General features: G+C 42.4%; 1 protein-coding gene and 2 non-coding genes across 3 annotated transcripts; all 3 read right to left on the reverse strand.

Moving 5' to 3' along the window:
* Window positions 1-217: 217 nt before the first annotated feature.
* On the reverse strand, window positions 218-1540 carry LOC123443790 (ATP synthase protein MI25). Its single transcript, XM_045120320.1, has one exon. It carries the CDS (start codon window positions 814-816, stop codon window positions 238-240), a length of 579 nt encoding a protein of 192 aa, XP_044976255.1. The 5' UTR covers window positions 817-1540; the 3' UTR covers window positions 218-237.
* An 11267-nt stretch (window positions 1541-12807) lies between these two features.
* On the reverse strand, window positions 12808-12881 carry TRNAW-CCA. Its single transcript has one exon. It is a non-coding gene; the product is annotated as a tRNA-Trp (tRNA).
* Window positions 12882-15725: 2844 nt separating this feature from the next.
* TRNAK-UUU lies at window positions 15726-15798 on the reverse strand. The gene has a single exon. It is a non-coding gene; the product is annotated as a tRNA-Lys (tRNA).
* Window positions 15799-19117: the final 3319 nt, after the last annotated feature.

Consider the following 19117-nt stretch of genomic DNA (forward strand, 5'->3'; position numbering starts at 1 on the left):
TTTGTCTTCTGATTAGTTGATGCTGAGCTGGCCAGCTGTGAATCCTACAACAGCAACGGTTCAAACGCGTAAACCGAAATTGTAAACAACACCCACGAGGTCATGCGTCTTTGACTCAGAAGAAAGAACGATTCTGGCCACGGAGATTGGAAAAAAGAAACAAAGGAGGCGACCCTTTTATACTATGCAAAGAAAGTTAAATGGCACGACGCATGAATGAGATTCTTCTTATTCTTCCTAAATAGAACCCCCCACCCTCACCTTTCTTAGGACTATCAAGCCTTCTCGAATTAGGTCTATGGTAGAAGCTTTGAACGTAGACCCGGATACAAATCTTTCACTCACTGAAAAGTGAAAACCTGTGACTATATCGTCCTGAAGACGGATGCGGCGGGAAGAAGTGGCATTTAGAAGTGTTGCTGACTTTACATTTAGGTTTCGGCATAACAAAGCTTGCACTGTCTTTTCGCACTTAGGCGCACAGCGTGCCGTTGGTAATGATTCTACTACGGTGCTGCAAATTCGCAAGCTGATCCTAAGTAATCGTTGTTCTTCATTGGATTCCTCCGGAATTACTTCGTTAGGATTGAAGAATTGCTGCAATTCTTCCTGAATAGACTCGATTCTCCCGTCGAGAGTTTCTTTGAAAGTCTTACCTAAACTCTTCCGACTGAATATGAGAAAGCCTATAAAACAACGAGCTACTATCATTTCTTCATTATAGATTGAGATCTTCTTCGGACTTGATGCACAAATAGATGGAATAGCAGCAAATAGCATATTTCTATCCTTCATATCCGTAGAAATCAATCTCATCTCCAGGTAACTCCATCTTTTTCAGCTCTGCTCCCGAAAAGAGAAAGGAGACTGAGATAGGGGTTGTCCTTGGTTTTTCCAAGGAAAGCCTGAATTAGCATGTAACGTGAACATGAGCGGACACCCACACAATCGAGATTTGAAGAAAAAGTACCATACCATTGTTGTTTTTAGGGCGAAAAAGAATGGGTCATCTTTGTCAATTGATAACTGAGTGAGAGAAGACAATCACGTTCTTAAAGCGGTCGGTTCGCCGGATTCACAACCTTCCCCTATTGGCCGGCTGCCCGTGAAACACATAGGCTCCTATCGCATTTATCGATCGAGAATGGTCTCATCACATCAACACTTTCTATATGTTATTTCGAGATTCGAAGAAGCAAGCAAGTTTATAGGGCATATAGTTGTTTTTTTGTAGGGCGAGCCAAGATCTTATCTTATTTGCAGGTCGTATAAATGAAATGATTGGAAAAATCATATTTAATTTGGAGGTGCGTAGTGTCTTACGGGGCTGGCTCACAATACAACAATTATCGCTACTGATTCCAGATAGAATGTTGATACCGGTGGAAAAGCACTTCTTTCTATGTATAGGGCAGTGAACTAAAAAAAAAGTGTCCTTTCTCGATACATAACATTGTATAAGTCAACCCAAGTCGCTTCTTCATCTCCGGGAATCCGGTAAGGTACTTTTGGAACACCAATGGGCATATTAGATTCATATTATTATATTTAAGTAAGAAAACTACACTTTAATATATAAACATAAGAATGGAAGAGAAAGAAAGAACCTGAGAAGAGCTTAGTTGGAACTCTTTACCGGGATCATAGGGGCTATGCTCCCCTCTCTCTGTCTCAGTCCCAGCCAACGGCATAGCAACACCTACTCTTCCTTCTGATGCAGCCTTCCTGGATCCATAATTTGGCTTCCTCGTTTATTGATTGCTTGCAATCGCCACAACACCATTGAGTGAGCGTCATAGAATCCTCAAGGCGTGAAGTAGAAGTTCTTCGAACCTTGATTGTGTGTGTTCGTGCCCACTCCAATAGAGCATTTGGCCCTGTGAGCTTTGACTACGAAAGCTACCTATGTCAATCAGTATAGCCACTAGAGGGATTGGAACAGGTATATTCCTTCTCAGACGGTACTTTAAGACAAACACGGTTCACAAGGTGGATTTTCTATCTATTAGTTGACTACGGAGCTTCCTCATCCCGACCTATCTATATGTGAAAAGCTCTCCGCCAGAATCTTCGTAGTAGTAAGTCGTGGGTTACAAGCTGTCCCTTCCTCAAACCACCCCGCAATAGATATAGGGTTTACCAACCTCAGGCATGGACATAGACACCAGATCATTTTGATCGAGGACCCATTTTAGGAATAAAAAGGATAGAGACCAGACGTAGTCCAATCGGAAGGTCGTGCTTTAGAGAAAGACTTGTGTTCTATAGGAACAGCTGCCTATGTTCACCCGGCTGCCCTGCCTGTCGCAGAACCGCTGTGAAGCATCCATTCTATTCAATTAGAAATAGCATCTATAACTAGTAGTAGACGGTTGCTTCGAGGTCTCACAGGTCCTGCTTAAGCGAAAATGTAGTTGTGGAAGTAGTCTTGCCCACTTTGCCTTACGCTCATAGAGATCTATAAGTATCCCGCCGAGTCCTAGTAGGTAAGTACGCTCGGCCCAGTACTAAACTTTAGCATTAAAGCCAGAGTCCTTCTTTTCATGAATGTTCAGGAAGAAGAGAATCCCTAAGTTAGAATTGAATGCCATCCCATTTCCTAAAGAAAGAGATTTCCAATATACGTGAATCACGAAAGAACCAATGCTGTAACTTGCTTCATCCGGCATTATAAGTAATCAATGAGATTTGCTTCCCCTAGCCCCGTCCTTCCATCATAGCTTAGTTAGCTAGCTAGCTACTTCATTTTGTGCTAAAGCCCCTCGATACATAAGTGCTCTCATTCCTAGAACCCACCCGGGGCGAGTTGGTAACCGTAAACCTTTGATCTACGAATTCAAGTGAATGAAAATGTAGATCGATTTTCTCCTACTTCTGTAACATAACTTCTCTACGGATAAGCTTCAACTACTGAATGAAGAGATAGTGAGACCTACCTAGCAACGAGAAATACTAGAACTGAAATTCCTTGCCTTGACTCGCCTACTTCTCCAGTCTTTGATGTTGCTTTCCTGGCTTTCGATTCCTATTCGTCTGATGTGTTGATGCTTGAGAAGAAGCTTTGGCACTGACACCTTACTTTCTTTCGCATAGGGCTTTAACAGATAAACTCTGTTACAATACTTTATGCTGTAAAACAAGAGGAAGAAAAGTGCACTATAAGTCTTGTCAAACAACTGATTATCCGCTGTAACCGAAGCATTTGTGCCTCCCCATCAGAAGCAATCAGTGAAAGCACTCCAATATTAGCAAGTTGAATGGCTAAATATGTATCAATTCACTAACCATTTGCGCTGGTGTCAGATGTGACACATACAGCCCAGTAGTCTGTCCTCGACAGGTTATATTGATCACCAGCATAATGACCAACAGAAAACAGATAGTGGGGTACTAAGAGAGGTTATGTCGGAGCTGAAACCAAAGGAAGTAGGAATTGGGACAATAGGAGATATACAAGGTGAGAGAATAGCTTCGGGGTGGGATCAGATGAGTTTGCACAGCGTTACTTTGTTGACGGAAAATCGAAGTCCTTCGCGTTCGGAGGAGGAAACCTCCAAGGCGGCATACGTTAGTCTAATGAAATCAGAAGATAGCGATATGGAATACTGGTACATCCTCCCTATTAGAGAATAGTATGTGCATAGTACTTAATTTGAGATGACTGGAGTAGTCATAAGACTAGGATCTCATGCCTTTGCTAAAAAAGAATAAGAGAAATGTAGCTACGCTTTCATGCGGCTGACCGTGTTCTAGTCTAGCACTACGCAGGGTTGGCTGCCTCCCAGTCCCACCACATTAGCCTTATATTTACCAAATGAAAGGGAGATTCAAATGGGTTCTGATTCTTGCTTTCCTCTCTCCTCTAAGCACGGATGGATCGAAACTAAACGAAAGGGAAGTAAAGAGCATTTAGTCAGTCTAAAGCTGCAACTGGTGGATTCACTTTTTCATAGCTCGCTATTACTGCTCACATCTGCCTGTCTTTAAGGGGAGCTGGTGGAGGATTTGGTTTTCTCAATGCCTTAGGCAAGTCATTTCCCTACTTGACTTTTATCCCACTCTTCTTTTGACATCCACTTTCTTATTCACACTAGGCTTGTGCCGTGGATTCTTCTCTGATTTGACTATAGCTGTGTGGTCAATAACCCGCTTTGCTTCCAGTTCTTGGCCTGCTTGCGCCATTGCCGGGACTTCCAATCGGAAAATCTTCTGTTGGCAAGCTCGCATCCTCGTAATGGCTTCCCCCTCGAATGGTAGAAACAGTGAGAAATAAGCTCTCTTCGATAAAGATAGAATGCCACAAAGCCCGTGGTTACAGTAAAGTACACATGTGGATATTCTCTTGCGACACCTGCACTGTCTTCACTCACTATCTTATTGCGGTCATATCGATACTGCTAGCTGTTTCTTAGTCTCGGTATAATCACTCGCTGTGTAATTGGCTTTGTTCACTTGGCTCTCGTAGAGGAACAATCGATATTACTATTACGCAAGAGAAGGATCTCCGACATGTATCTGATGAATGGCTAAGCTACCGTCTGACGGAACTTTCTTCCCCAAGGAAATGCAGATGCAATCTACTTGGAATAAAGGGTCTTGGCATGTAGTTGACTTCATAATGAAGAGCCAGAAGTTTAATGTCACTAGCTTCATTCTTACAGAAATTGATCAAGCTAGAAAGAAGGGATTTCCACAAGAATCTTCTCTTTGCACCACACATCATGAGAATGATATTGAACAAGAGTCAGCTCAGCCTGCCTCTTCCTTTGCTCCCCATTTTTAGACTTCTACAAGTCGATCTTCTTACGATGGAAATCACGAAAAAGATCATTCGCTCTTACCTCGTCTGGAGCAGACGAAACGTCTTTTGTTTGGCCTTTGGCCTTTTCATTTCAGTACCGAAGCCGAGTAGATCAATCAGATGACCATGGGTATGAGTCTCTTGTTTCACCTTCAGGTGTCCCATTTCTGCATCCGTTCTTGTAAGCGATAGCGATCCGTTGACAAGAAATCACTTAGATTAATAAGGTTTTGTGACTACGAGTTGCAGAAAGCGGCGCAGCCAATGGCCTGGGCTTTGAGTGGTATGAATTGAATAAAATATCATAATAAGCACGGTCGATCAACATTGGGGTCAGCATTAAGAAAGAGAAACCATGGGATATGGCCACGATGGACTTTATTGAGGGCCCGGCGCCAAGGAACTATACTCGCTAGCCCAAGCTACTGGTTTTATTTATAGAGTCAAGGGTGAGCATGTGACTGTGACTAAATAGCAGCGTGCCTTTGGCTCGCAGTATTGGAAAAAGATAAGAAGCACGGTAGTCGATCGAAGAATAGGTTCCCATCTTGGCACTCTCGCTCAGAGATTCTTTCCTTCTTTTTCCCTTGGTCGATACAAGGCCAATAGAGGATGATGACGAACTACGCCCATCGAGCGCTTCAAAACCGATTGACACTGGTGATTCAGTAAGTTGACTACTTTGTTCGCACTTTCTATTTGCGTAATAAAAGTATGCTCCTTTCCCTCCTCCAACTGCCAGAGTTCACTAGCGCGAAAGAAAAATAGATGGATTGAGCGACGGGACATTAACCTGGATTTAGCCCTCCTCTCTACTATCTACTGGCTAGACCTCAGTTTAGAGCAAAGCGTGAACTCTGCTTCTAACCATCAATAAGATTGACTCGAACAAGACTGGGTTCCTATGAAAGTGAAAGGCGGAGGTATCCTTGGACCCCAGAAGCTAGTTCCAGTATCCTCATTTCTTTGGACACCAAACATGCAACATATCTTCCATTGGCATTAACACATTATAGTGAAGCTTCCTTCACTGAACAGATCTTCAGCAAGAAGTGACTAGTTGTCATTCCAAACTCCTAACCTTTTGTTTATCTCTTGCTTGCTTCGATTATAAATTCATCAAATGAAGGATTCAGAGCTTTTGTGTCCCTACAGTTAAGTACCAATATCTTTATTGTCCGTCCAGCTATTCAGGAAAGGAAGGCAATCGATTCAATTCATTCCCCAATTTCAGGCTTGGTGCTGCGCATTATTAATAATATCATATAGGAAGATGGACTAGCTCGAGACCTTGGCTTCAACCAATCAATTGAATCTTGGACACATTGAATTCTTAGATATTGCTTAAGGGATCACCACATATATTTATCAGATTATCATGTCTGTCTCGTCTTGCTATTTCCATCGACCAACCATGAGAGTGTTAATCAACTCCACCTGGAGGAAGTGTCAAAGGCGTCTGTCTATCAGTTATCGATAGATCGAACAAACCTAAAGGATCTGGTGGTTGTGTATGGGTCCACCTTGCACTTCCAATTAAGAAGCTAAAGGCAGTGGGACAGATAGACTAGAATGGGCTGGTTTTTCAAAAGACTTGAACACCCATCCGATATAGACTCATCGAAGGCAATGCGATAGGTCGTAGCCTGGGAGATAGGGGTTGAGCAACCAAGCGAACAAGGGCTCGTACTGTCGGAGGGTCCACAGGTTCCATTCTTGATCTGATTTCTCGCTATCTTATTCGGTGGTACAAAACTAAATACGACTCCTATTCTTGCCCGATGTAGGTAGCCACGCCCACTCTAATTCCATCCAATGTATACCACACTTTGGTAGAAGTTAAGCGCTTAAGCAGCTCCAGAAGCTGCAGAGAGGTGAAAGCTGGAAAGCCAATAGCCAGAATTCTTTTGGCAATAGTGGAATAGCCAGCTAATACTGGTGCAAGCTCGGGTATCGAGCAACACTACCTAGTAACCATACCATACCATACATCTACTAAACAGAGGATGACATAGCCAATAAAGGATTGGTAATTCCTGTCAGAAGAAGAATCAGAGGAATCGAAGCAATCATAAAAGAAGGAAATTGCAATGCCTTCTCCACCCCGTGTTGATAAAACAATTGTATTTAGCGCGCCTCAAGCCTCCTTCCTCGGGGTAGGTCCCGCGTATGACCCAACCCATCTCCCCGAAGGCAGGCAGGTTCGGAAATAGCTTGCGCAGAAGCGAGAACCCCAGGTCCATATCTAAAAAAAAAATATGTAGTTTTTGTAAGCGAGCTGAGGAATAAAAGTAAGAAAGTGGAGCATAGCGTTAGTCTCTTTCGGTGTATCAATAGGCACCTGATCTATCATGCAAAATACCCCCAATATTCAATCCAAGGAAAGTGAACCTCTAATTAAGATAACATCCGCCATCGTTGCCTGATTTTATTGGTAATGATGCAGCACCTGGATGCGGTGTAAGACAACCTCTTCATGGGCACCCTCCTACTTGACTGCTTGCCTGATAGCCTGAATGCCTGATAGTCTGATGTATAGTTTCAAAAAGCAAGTAGTTTTTTCAAGACAGTATCCAGGTGAATTACAGGTGGTGCATGCGTAATTATGGTTTGTTTCCTCAGCGTCAATTTTTTATTCCCGTCCATATCTGTTACGGTTTGTTTCCTAGAGCAGCACTTAGGAGCAGTTGGAAAATAAACCACTTTCAACACCCGGGCGCTAAGAGACATAGGATCTTGTAGAATCCGCCAGGCTTGCCTAGCCAATTCTCAATTTCAATGTCTCTAAATCCCAAGCCTCCCATATACTTCGGCATCGTCATCAAGTCCGACGAGACCCATGCCGTCTTCCTTCCTTTCTCCATTCTTGCTGCTAAACCAGAACGCTCTAATCAGCGACGTTATGTGCTGATACAAACAAGCCCCTCGGTAATTTGAAGCATGACATAGAATATGTAGATACGGCTTGGACAAGAGACACTTTATCAATACACTTCCTTTCCCCCCACCGACAAAGTCTTCTCGATCCAACCTTGAACACGTTTCCACCGACTTGGCCAGGTTAAGAAAAGAGAACAATTCGAGATCATCTTCCACTTGTCCTTTTACCACCGCGGTTACTCTTAGCCCATAAACCCAGACAAAGCCATAGACCATTTAGTAGCGCATCGCGAAGGTGGCCCAGTCGCGCATCCTTACCTTTTTTCATATTTGTAACGAAAGTGGCGTTGACAGGCGGATTGGGTCCGACGGGCTGCCCTACTCAACTATCTGGACCAACTGTGTGACGAAATCCGCTAGGTAGAAATCGGGGGATCGCTCGGCGTCAGCAAAGGAAAAGCAAAAATAGCGGCTACCGGCAGATACATGACGGAACATATATGGTTTCCTGTGACGAATAGCTCTAAAACCGTGGATCTATGCCAAGAAGCTTATTCTCTGTCCGATAGCAGTAAGCGCCGATTGCCCGCCGGATGAGTATGATACCTTCGGGCAGGATCCTCCTAAAATTTGAATTGGCACTTTCCAGAATTGCTTATATGATGCTTCCACCTCGGTAGACTAGCGAAAGCCATCGCTCTTTCTTGATCGAGAAGAGAAATGAGGGGAAAAGAGGAGAAAGAGGTACAAAGCCCAAGCTCGGCTAAAAGGTCAGTCGGGGAGTGAGTTATAGGCCGACTTGTGGGGAAATCTCTCGTTAACCCACTCCATCCAAAACCTGTAGATTCGCACGAAGTTCCGGAAGACTTAAATGAATAGCCATCGCTGTTAAGAACAACCGATGCCTTATGTGTATTGGATCCGCTCTTCTATTAGCATGAACACATGAATGAGATTCTATTCCTCTTCCTTATTCTTCCTAAATAGAACCCCCCAACCTAGGTGCGGAAGTAAAATAAATCCTTGTTTGTACATCGCTGAACTTACATACCCGGGCCCGGCTCAACATTCTTTTAAAACAATCGAATAACGGCTTTTCCATGACTTGGCCATTCAATCTTGTGAACTAATCGAGACCGAAATTGGATAAAGAGATACAAAAGGAGAGGAATACCCAATCGATGAAAGAACATGAAACCCTTCTGTTTCTATAGAGGTACGGGAAACGGTTGGGGGCAATAAAGTAGGTGAAGTGGTTGGATTTTGCGAGCTGTTCCAACCACTGCTGGATGTGATTCCAAGAGCCGAACGAGAATGAATACCACACAGAAGAGTCAAGACCGGGCTCCCTAATAGAATGTTTAACCGATCCATTCCGGATCGATCGAATTGGTACGGAAGTTGTAACATGGGAAAAGCACAGAAAACACGACTTATTTGAATAACCCGGTGACCTACCAATTGTAGAAGTAGGATTTTTGGCAAGCAATAAGCACTTAAATAATACAATTCGAGTGTACCAGATTCTTTATCATTTCGAGGAAAAGGTTCGGGAGGAAAGGGAAACAACAGAGGGATCCGAATCGAACCTAAATGGGAATGACATGAAAAATCTTTTTCAAAACCTATCATTAAGGGCGTGACGACGATATACGAGAGGAATAAAAAAAACTCGTGATTGGTGTGGAGGGGAAGATCTGCTTATGAAATTGTTCAAGAAAGAGTCGTCTCATTTCCTTACTTCTTCGTTCTTTCGAATTCATTCACTTCGACGGCTGGCGCTACGCTAGCTTTGCATGATTAGCTCCGACAGAACAGGTACTGCATTTCCTTAGTTGGATCCGCTCTTTCTCTCTCGTGCAGTTGTTGCTTCCGGCTATTTATTCAGTCGTCAATCAGCATTGATCCGGGTAGTTAGTCAGTCTCTCTCTTTTTGCCCGTCCTTCTCTATCTATGAAATTCCTAATTCAGGGAGTTCGCTTTCCAATATCTAAATGTTCATGCAAAGCAACAAACGAAATGCAAGAACTGTCACGCAGAAGTCACACAGTATGCTGATCGTTCTGAAATGATAAAAAGTATGGGATTTCATAAGAGATTCATACATAGAGATCTAAACTCATGGAAGGGCCCGGCCAGCAAACGAGATCTCTTACATCCAAAGGACCATGCCAATCGAAGATGAACCATTCACCGAGCCGAGTATGTGCAAGACAAGACACGGCTAGATAAGTCAAATAGAAGATATTGCTTTTACACGAGCAACTCTTTTCTTCATGTGGGTACAGCCCACTTTTCCTTTGATGAAATGCGAACACAAACTTCAGGCATCCAAGAAAGAAGTAAAGATCGAAATCGAAGCATTGTCATTGGGTTGAAGATCAATTCATATCGACAAGACTTTCCATTCATCTTTTTGTTGATATTTGGATTCCGTTTTCAAATAAAGTCATCTTGTAGTTAGAAATCACCTTTAGAATCATCAGCCTCTGTCCCTACACTGACTCGCTTATCCGGGATCGATCCTCACTACGGTCCTTTATTTCGAAACGAGGATAGGTCTCTCGCGGAACGAGGTGTAGATTGAGAAGAAAGATGAGCGTATGGTCCATACTCACTCGGGTTCAAACTTATTTTGCAGGGAGAAATGGGTACATGCCTGTAGATCTTCTTCTCACAGCGAGCACTTGATTACGGAGCCTGATTCTATATATTATTTATGGATTATTATAGAATCTATCTTTTTCTTCAAATCATAGTGGGAATCCTATTACCGATACCTAAACGTTTTCTTTGTCGAAACAGAAAGGAGGGAAATTGGATAACCGACGACACGAGTTTCCCGTTCAACGTTCCGCTTCGCTCCACTGTTAGATAGGCAATTCAATAGTTACCGACGAAAGGAGTTCCCCTTCTCTTGGCCAATTGACGTTCTGCTTCAATAAGTCATGACCTTCACTCTCCTCAAGTGAGGAGGGCATATTGTTTGACCAACGAAAGCCTCACTAGTTCCTTCTTCCCGTTCACTATTCCCGTAGCCTGATACGAGTTATTTAGTTCGTGTCTCCTTGTTCTTGGGAAGAACCGAAGGTTCATTCGCGGCACTCGTAGACATAGTTGTATTTCAGACCCTCTTCTTTCCCTAAAAAGCTAATAAATCAAAACAAGAGAAAAGCAGAAGCGAAAGCTCGAGTCGAAGAGTGGAGGTCGCTCGGTAACTCGAGTCGATCAGTCCCATTCATTCTTGCCCGAAACAAGTGGGCTATTCATTCCGGTGCCACCTTTGTTCAATCGAGTCCATGTTCTCTATTTCCCAAAACCCATTCGTTCACCGACCCGTGGACCAGAGGTTTAAAGCTTGGAATTGAGCTTTCTAGCTTTCTTTAGTACAATCTTTTTGCGAGAGCAACCCCGGGTTCGTTCCTAAGACTACACTCACAGCTTTCTCTGTTCATGTTCCGGCATAGGAGATCTAGTGGTAGGATAGGGGACAGAGCTTTAGGGCTGCAGTAAACCTCATATGCGCGTGGCTCATCATAAGACCTTAGCCTGATGTCCTACCCAAAGACTTCAAAGGTAGTCACAGGACAACCTTTCCGAGTTCTAACTTCCAAACCTATAACTTGGTTTGCTTGCCTGCTTCCTATCTGACCTATCAATCAAAGAAATGTTCTAGTTCCGCGATACGAGCTTGACTGTCGCTCTGAGACAGTAGATTTCTTGGTTTGGGGTCCCTTTATCAAAGGCTCCCTTCCCTACTGATCATACAACAAATGAAGGTGGTTAGAAAGATGGCACATCGATCTTCTGTACATCCTGTTCGTGCTGCGGAACGCAGAAAATCCGCCTTCCTTGGAAAAAAAATTCCTGACTCCGAAGTATCAAAGGAGACTTGGGTGGCGCCTTCTGAAGAGCCCTTCATTCTGCGACTCAGATAGGCTAGGATTCGTGTCTCAGCCGGAAGGGGTCGTAGGACTGACTCAGACAAAGCGTTAGAAGTACGATCTCCGAATCTATAAGCTTTGGCCTGCCTTCTTCCCTTATCTAATCTATTAGGTAATAAGAAAGTGGTGTTAATTGTCACGCTAAGGAGCTGACCAGTGACATTTCTATCTCAATTGAAGTCAACCTTACTATACTCGCTTGTAGGAGATCATCGCTCAGAAGGGCGTTCTTTCGCTAGAAAAACAAGAGTTTGAAGATCACCCAACCCACGAAAAGGTCAGAACTCTCGATCTAGCCCCACTTTCTATAGCAATTTATCGACATGTTGTTTCGAATGTCCTTGAAAAGGCCTACACACATACCCTGCCACTCGATGTGTAGTGGGTTTGTTCAGTAGAGATGGGTAGAGCGCACAAGTATTGGAAGGAAAGTTTCACCCTTCTTAAAAGAGAAAAAGTCTGTATTGAACTATGATTTGAATTCCTTTCTTATTAGTTTCCAAGTGCAAAATGTTCATTGCCTTGATCAGAGCCTTTAAGCCTTTTAGAAGCGAGCATTTCCGCAGCTTCTATTTTTCCTAAAGCTAATGAACCGAATGGAAGAGAAAAACTTGGAATAAATAATAAAGAAGGAACCAACAAGAAAATAAAGAATTGTTCCAACCTCGGCTCGGGGTCTGTCTGGAAATGGAAAATAGTTCTCTCTCTCATCTGGTCTCGCCACAGTGACAAGAAAAACAAGTGAATAATTGGAATAGAACGCAATCGTCAACCAAAATCGGGTAGGATGTATTATAAAAGAAAGCCTTGCCTCACTCGCAAGTGAGGACCTCACCCCTCCTTCCTCATTTATTGAGAATGGAAAAAGACAATGTTCATTGCTTCCTCAAAACAAGAGTTCCATGGGCGGTTTTTAATAAACCTCTTTAAGCAAGGCAAGGCGATTCATGAAGGATTCCTCTCCTCTTCTAGTTGGTCTATTAGACTATTATTACTATAAGGTCCCCTAAAACAGGCATACCCGTAAAGGAAAGGCAAGGGAAAATGGACGGAGATTGGTCAGTGGTCTCCTCTCCAGGTCGAGTATTTCTGTTGTTTTCTTTGATTTGGGTTAAGAACAGTAGTCGTACATTCCACTTTGTTAAGTTCTTTTTTTTTGATTCGACATAACAAGAACAGAATCACGCTCTGTAGGATTTGAACCTACGACATTGGGTTTTGGAGACACACGTTCTACCGAACTGAACTAAGAGCGCTTTCCGGGAGATAAAGCAGTAAAGAAAAGGATGATTTTTGTACCGCATGCATATAGAAAAATGAAACTCTGAATTTTGTCCAATTTGAATCGATCTCAATTGATCCCTCGTTACTGCCCATAGGAGAAGTAATAGGTAGGGATGACAGGATTTGAACCCCAGCCTTGTTTTCCACATCATAATTTATTCCTCCATCTATATACAACTTTCTTGTCATTTCTTCTTTTTGGTTTCATATAATAAATGATATACATCTGAAACCCAACCTAACGTATAAAGAATGAATATTTATCGGTAATGCTCAGGAAGAAAGAAGGGGTCATCTTTTTGATTTTTATTCCACCCTCATGTACCCTTCTTTGCATTTTTTCTAAAGCCTGTTCAACCTCATATCACCTAGAACAAGTCATGGACTTCTTCAATGAAAGAAAGTCTCATGGAAACGTTTTCAACGAAATAAGAACCATAAAAAATAGATTTCTTGATCTTTTTATTTAGGAAAACTTATTTTTTCGCAGTTTTTTCTTTTATCCTAAAGATATGCAGAACGAGTGTATTATGAAATGTTCGTTGTCTAGCTTTGCATACATCGCTACTTAATCGTTTAGTGGTTATCAATGAAATTACTTCACCATAGAGAAAATATTATGGAAGTTTATATATATATATTATTGGTTGCTTTTGTTTATGTCCAATTGGAAAAGTTGATCTTCTAAATTCATATGTTTAGCCTGAAGTACATAACTTGTGTTCCTCCCTAGTTCTTGCAAAGCCACCTAATCAAGCCTCACCTCATTTGTAGTTATAACATGTTCAGCTGAAAGCAAACTCCAAATAAAATTGGTTTACTATTAGTAACACATATACTTTTTTACCTTAGCTCTTTCTTTATTGTTCATTGAGCAGTTCAAATGCTTTGATTGCTTATCAGATAAGAGGTAAAAATATTCTTCATTCGTTTATTTTGTTAATTCAAAATTGCATTCAAATCCATTCTTTCTCATAACTTGAGAATATGTACAGCGCAGAACAGAAAAGAAGGCAGATTTGATGAGTTGTAGGGGCGGACCCACTTCCACTGATTTCTTGCGAGAAGGTTCTATAAGGGAAGAAGAATCAGAGCTGTGACCTGGTAACCTTGATTTCTTTCGGAACGTCATTACGAGAGTAACAAAGAAAGAATAACGTAGATAGGAAGGAGCGAGCCGAGCCCCAAGGATAATGAATTGGTATGCCGGGTGCTTACTTGAGCAAGAAGCCAAGTCATCGATAATCAAAGAAAGGTGTGAGTGAACGAGCCCAACTTTCCGATTCAAATATGACTCCTTTCCACTTTCAACAAATAGAGAAATCTCCGCTAGGCTAGCAGTGGGTAACCAACGTAGTGCCCCATTCGTTCCATGACATCCAATCAGTTCTCCTCGGATTCCAATCCAATCTCCCAATCAGTGAGAAATAGACGGTCGGATGAGATCTCGAACGTTGTCCCTACCTACTGAGGAATCCAAAGTGTACGTAGAAAAAGAGAGTGTTGGAAATGCATCGAGGAGAACTTACCTTGTGAGTCACTACTCCGGCACTGGGCAGGAATACTACTAGCGAGGCTTATAGGCGGCTAGTTCTTAAAGAAATCTGTCAGCTATAACCTAGCCTATTGAATCTGGTACGCCCGAAGCACGAAACTAGATAGGTAGCCCTACCTACGACTAGAAAAGTATCGTATTTTTTTCTTCCAGTAAATCTTCCACTCATTCCTTCCATTATGGAATATCATTTGGAGTGTATTTTCCCTCTCAAAAAAGGCTTCGCCCTCACTTCACTGAACTTATTGGAAATGCCTAGGACAGAGTTCATTCACTTGCCCAGCAGCCCTACTCCTCATAGTTGATCCGAATTTCTATCCCTGATTGACTCAATCAGGAAGAGGAAGACTTGATAAAAGATGAAAAGAAAGGATTGATTACCTTTTTAAGTCAAGAAAAGAAAGGAAAGGGCTATTTATGAGTTTATGTAGATGAAGTTTAAGATTCTTGGATGAGCGGAACATCTTTGAGACAAATCATCTCTACCCGGGTACATAGCTTCATCCAAACCATGGATCCACGAATTGTTGACTCGCTCTAGAAAAGAGCTTCGTAGTTGGGAGCTCTGAACCGATGATCGATATGGTTTCCTAGGATGAGAACTCTGGTTTACTACTTGACAATAAGAAAGTTGTTTTATCTTTTTTTCACTTTTGGAGGTGTTTTGCCTAGTCTGAATTTCCCCTTCTTCTATTTGATCAAGATGGATAGCAAAAAAGCATGAATAGGCCTACTGGGATGGAAGGAGAGAAGGACTGAACGAGAAAAGGAAATACCTCTTTGTTTACCTTGGAATGAATTGCTCAACTACTTAGGTAACGAAACGAAACGTTCATCTACGATCTTTCTTAAAAAAAGATAGGACTGTACGGCAGTTCTCGTTAGTAGATTCGCAGAACAGAAGAAGAAGTTCACTCTGACTTGCGCACTACAAAAAGGCAGCCAACGACTTCGGACGTACTTCGTCTTTCGAGCCTCTGTTTAGCTTCAAAAGATAAGGCGCTAGTGCAACGAACGCTGCTTTGGTGCGTCCCACCCCAACTAACTAGTGCTTGACTTGACTTTCCCCCGCGCCCTATCCAATGAATAAGGAGAAGGCCGGCCTATCAATGACCGAGCCAGTCTGATCTCCTTTATACTTACCTCAAACAACGAGCGAAGTCGAGATGTTGATGAGAAAGGGGCTTTTCTCAAGGCCAAAGAGTGCTCTTTGAAGGCTACTATGCATCCTTACGAATACAAGAGTGGTTTTTTTTTGTTTTGGGTATAGCAGGACTTGAACCTGCGACCATTAGGTTAAAAGCCCAATGCTCTACCAACTGAGCTATACACCCGATTTTACAAGAAGGCTTGGTGCGGAAAAGAAAAGAGGGCGGCCTGGCCCCTTTTCTTCTTATCATATCACAAGGGCGCGGCTCTGTATGGTATAGTACTGTGGAGCAAGTTTGGGAGTCCTTTCCACTCATTGAGGATTCTATCTAAAAAAGAAGGTCAACGGGGGAGACTACTTTGAAGTCCGGGCTGAACAAACTACTTCTCCTGCTACCAAAACAGAGAAATAAGGAAATAAGATGGATTCGTCTAATAAAATACCCAATGCCTGTAGTTGAAGAATTGTTGGATGAGTTATCTTGTGCTGTTTGGTTTACTAAGCTGGATCTGAGAGCTGGTTACCATCAGATAAGATTACATGAAGCAGACGAATACAAACCGGCATTCAAGACCCACGTCACTATGAATTTTAGGCTATTTGGGCTCACAAATGCACCACCCACCCTCCAGAGTGCTATGAACACAATTCTGGCTGAGCTGACTAGGGTTTGTGTACTTGTTTTTGTTGATGACATCTTAATCTACAGCAAATCCTTGCAAGATCATGTCACCCATTTGCAGCAAGTATTTGACCTTCTAAAGCAGAATCAACTATATGTGAAGTTGAATAAATGTTCATTTGCTCAACCACAGATAGAATACCTGGGTCATGTCATTAGTGGGCAAGGGGTGGCTACAGACTAAAAGAAGATCCTCACAGTGAAAGAGTGGCCTACTTCCAAGTAAAGCACATTAGAGTTTGGGCTTAGCAGGACAGGCGTTTCATTCACAGGAGCTTAGCTCATTTGACTGCTCAAAGACTTAAAACACCAATGCAGCACAGCACAAAGCTTTCCTTTCCTCAAGCTCATGGGATTACAATATACCATCCAATAAAAGGCTCAGAGAATAGGGCAGCTGATGCACCACTATCTAGATTACATGAGCCAGATGAACTCAATGCCATTACTTCCTGTCAACCACAATGGCTCACTGATATTGTTGCAGGGTACAGCAAAGACACATTCACCCAGAATTTACTATCTGAATTGGCAGTCCTGAGCACTCACAAGAATAGCAAATATTCATTGCATAATGGGGTCATTCGATATAGAGGAAGAGTATGGGTTGGTGCAAACTTCTAAATGAAAAAAAACATCTTGCAAGCACTTCATGCCAGTGGTATTGGTGCCCACTCTGGCATTACTGCTACTTATCACCGCATCAAGGCACTATTTGCTTGGACAGGAATCTTTCAATCAGTGGAATCTTTTGTCAACAAGTGTAAAATCTGTCAGCAAGCTAAGGTAGAACATTAAAAACTCCCTGGCCTCTTCGATCCTCTACCCATTCCTGATGAAGCATGGTCCATTATCAGCATTGACTTCATCACTGGATTACCAAAGTCCCATTACTATGATTCAATTCAGGTGGTGCACGAGACAAGCCAAACAAACAGAAACCGAATTAATACCGAAGAACACAAGCTGTGGGCCGTAAAGTGGAAACGGTTGCAGGCCAAAGCTGTCCCCCTTTGCCACTAAGACTTGAATCTTTAACCATCGGAATACCCGGTACTCTCTCTACCAAACAGGCAAGATAGTCTTATCTTGAACTCTGTCCCTTCTCTAATGATTGACAGGTTTAGTGCCTGGTAGTAAGGGTATTTTGTGGTCTATTGTCCTCCTAGGAGGTCACTCTGTAGGCTCAGCAAACAATTCACTGAAGCCATTCAAGACCGGTTGCAAGGCAGACAGACCATTGACTTGACATGACCGTAATACATACAGAATAGGAAGGATAAGCTATAAGATAGAGATCCGGATTGTTGTGCTCCGGAATAAAGAAGAATACCATCTTGTCTAATCAAATACGAATACCATCTTATTGATTTAGTCAGCTTGCATCAACACATAAGATGTGATATGAGTAGTGGGAAATAAACTCTTCTTTGATCACTTGAAACATAGTAGAAAGCATCCAAAACAGAATGAAATGTTGTTCAAAAGAAGAAGCTACCTGGCCCAACCACTACACCATTTTGCCTAATGTGTGACTACCCATATCAGTTACAACATCTTCCGTTTCCAAGTTTTCAGTGCCTTTTTCTTATAGTATACAAAATCGGATTCTGGATTGCTCTTCATTTCGTTCAATTTATCCCCTTGCTTTTCAACGTATATATATTAACCCGCCTTGTTTACCTATTTCTTCTACAATTCACATGACTCATTGAAACCAACTTTCTCCTTCCTACATTTTATCTCTACAGCAGTTATCCTGTATAATGATTTCTTTTTGGTCGCTACTCTCCTAACCGACGAGTCGGAGAGGATACGAATGTCCATTCACCCTACCACCCATCTTCCTTCTAGCTTCCTTGATCAACGACGAGTAAAGATCCCGGAAAAGATCCAAGGGAGTACAATACACTTTATATTCACGTCTTGAATAATGAGGGGGGTAAAGAAGAAAGTCCGATTTCTCTCTCCTTTGCGGATATGCCCTTATTCAGCTCTTGAAAGAAAGAGAGAATGATCAAACTCAACTAGACGGCAGTTCCTCTTGTTCAAACCTCTCTTGCCGAGTCTTCTCCTCATAGCGATTTTCGCTCTCGCTTCGCGTGTCCTAAACATAAAAAAAAGAAAGAATTGATTGTGAAAGACAAGTGTTTCATTCCCCTCCCTAATCGTTGAAATTCGAACTGTCCGCTAGCTCCTCCTTTGTTTGGATTATAGCCCTTCCTTGGGGATTTACTATCCAAAGTAAATCTTTCCAGTTTCAAATGCTACTATTTCTTCGTGGGCAGAAAGTCCAAAATCTTCTTTTTCCGGTACTCCTTACTCTTTTCTCCCGTCGTCCTACTTTCACTTCTACGGACCTTCTATCCATAACGAGTTCCAGGATTGGTGAATCGATGTGGGAATAGATAAAACGATTGTTGAGTACACAGTATAACCGTGTAGCTCATCCAGAAGATCATCAATGACCGGTATCAGGTATTTCTTTTTTACGGTTTGCGCATTGAGTTGCCTATAATCCATAGGCGCCACGAACCTTCTTTCTTCTTGTAAAGAAGAGCCGGTGAGGCATGAACTAGGTTGTAGAGTACCATTCTAGAGTAACTCCTTGATATGGCTTCAATTTCATCCGGTGGTGTGAATACCTATAAGGCCTTTGATTCACTGGTTGACTATCGTGAGGTGAATCCGATGGTCACATGGTCTTTTAGGAGGGAGGGTAGTGGGTTCTAAGAACACATCAGAGAAAGAGGACCAAACCTGCTTGAGTCCTCTTCTACATCTTGAGTACTTCCCACTCCAATGGATCTAGTTTTTAGAA

This window comes from Hordeum vulgare, chromosome 3H, assembly GCF_904849725.1.
Source record: "Hordeum vulgare subsp. vulgare chromosome 3H, MorexV3_pseudomolecules_assembly, whole genome shotgun sequence".
Taxonomy (NCBI): Eukaryota; Viridiplantae; Streptophyta; class Magnoliopsida; order Poales; family Poaceae; genus Hordeum; species Hordeum vulgare.

Coding starts and splice junctions, on each gene's coding strand:
- LOC123443790 (XM_045120320.1), bottom strand. CDS start 816: ATGAGATTGATTTCTACGGATATGAAGGATAGAAATATGCTATTTGCT.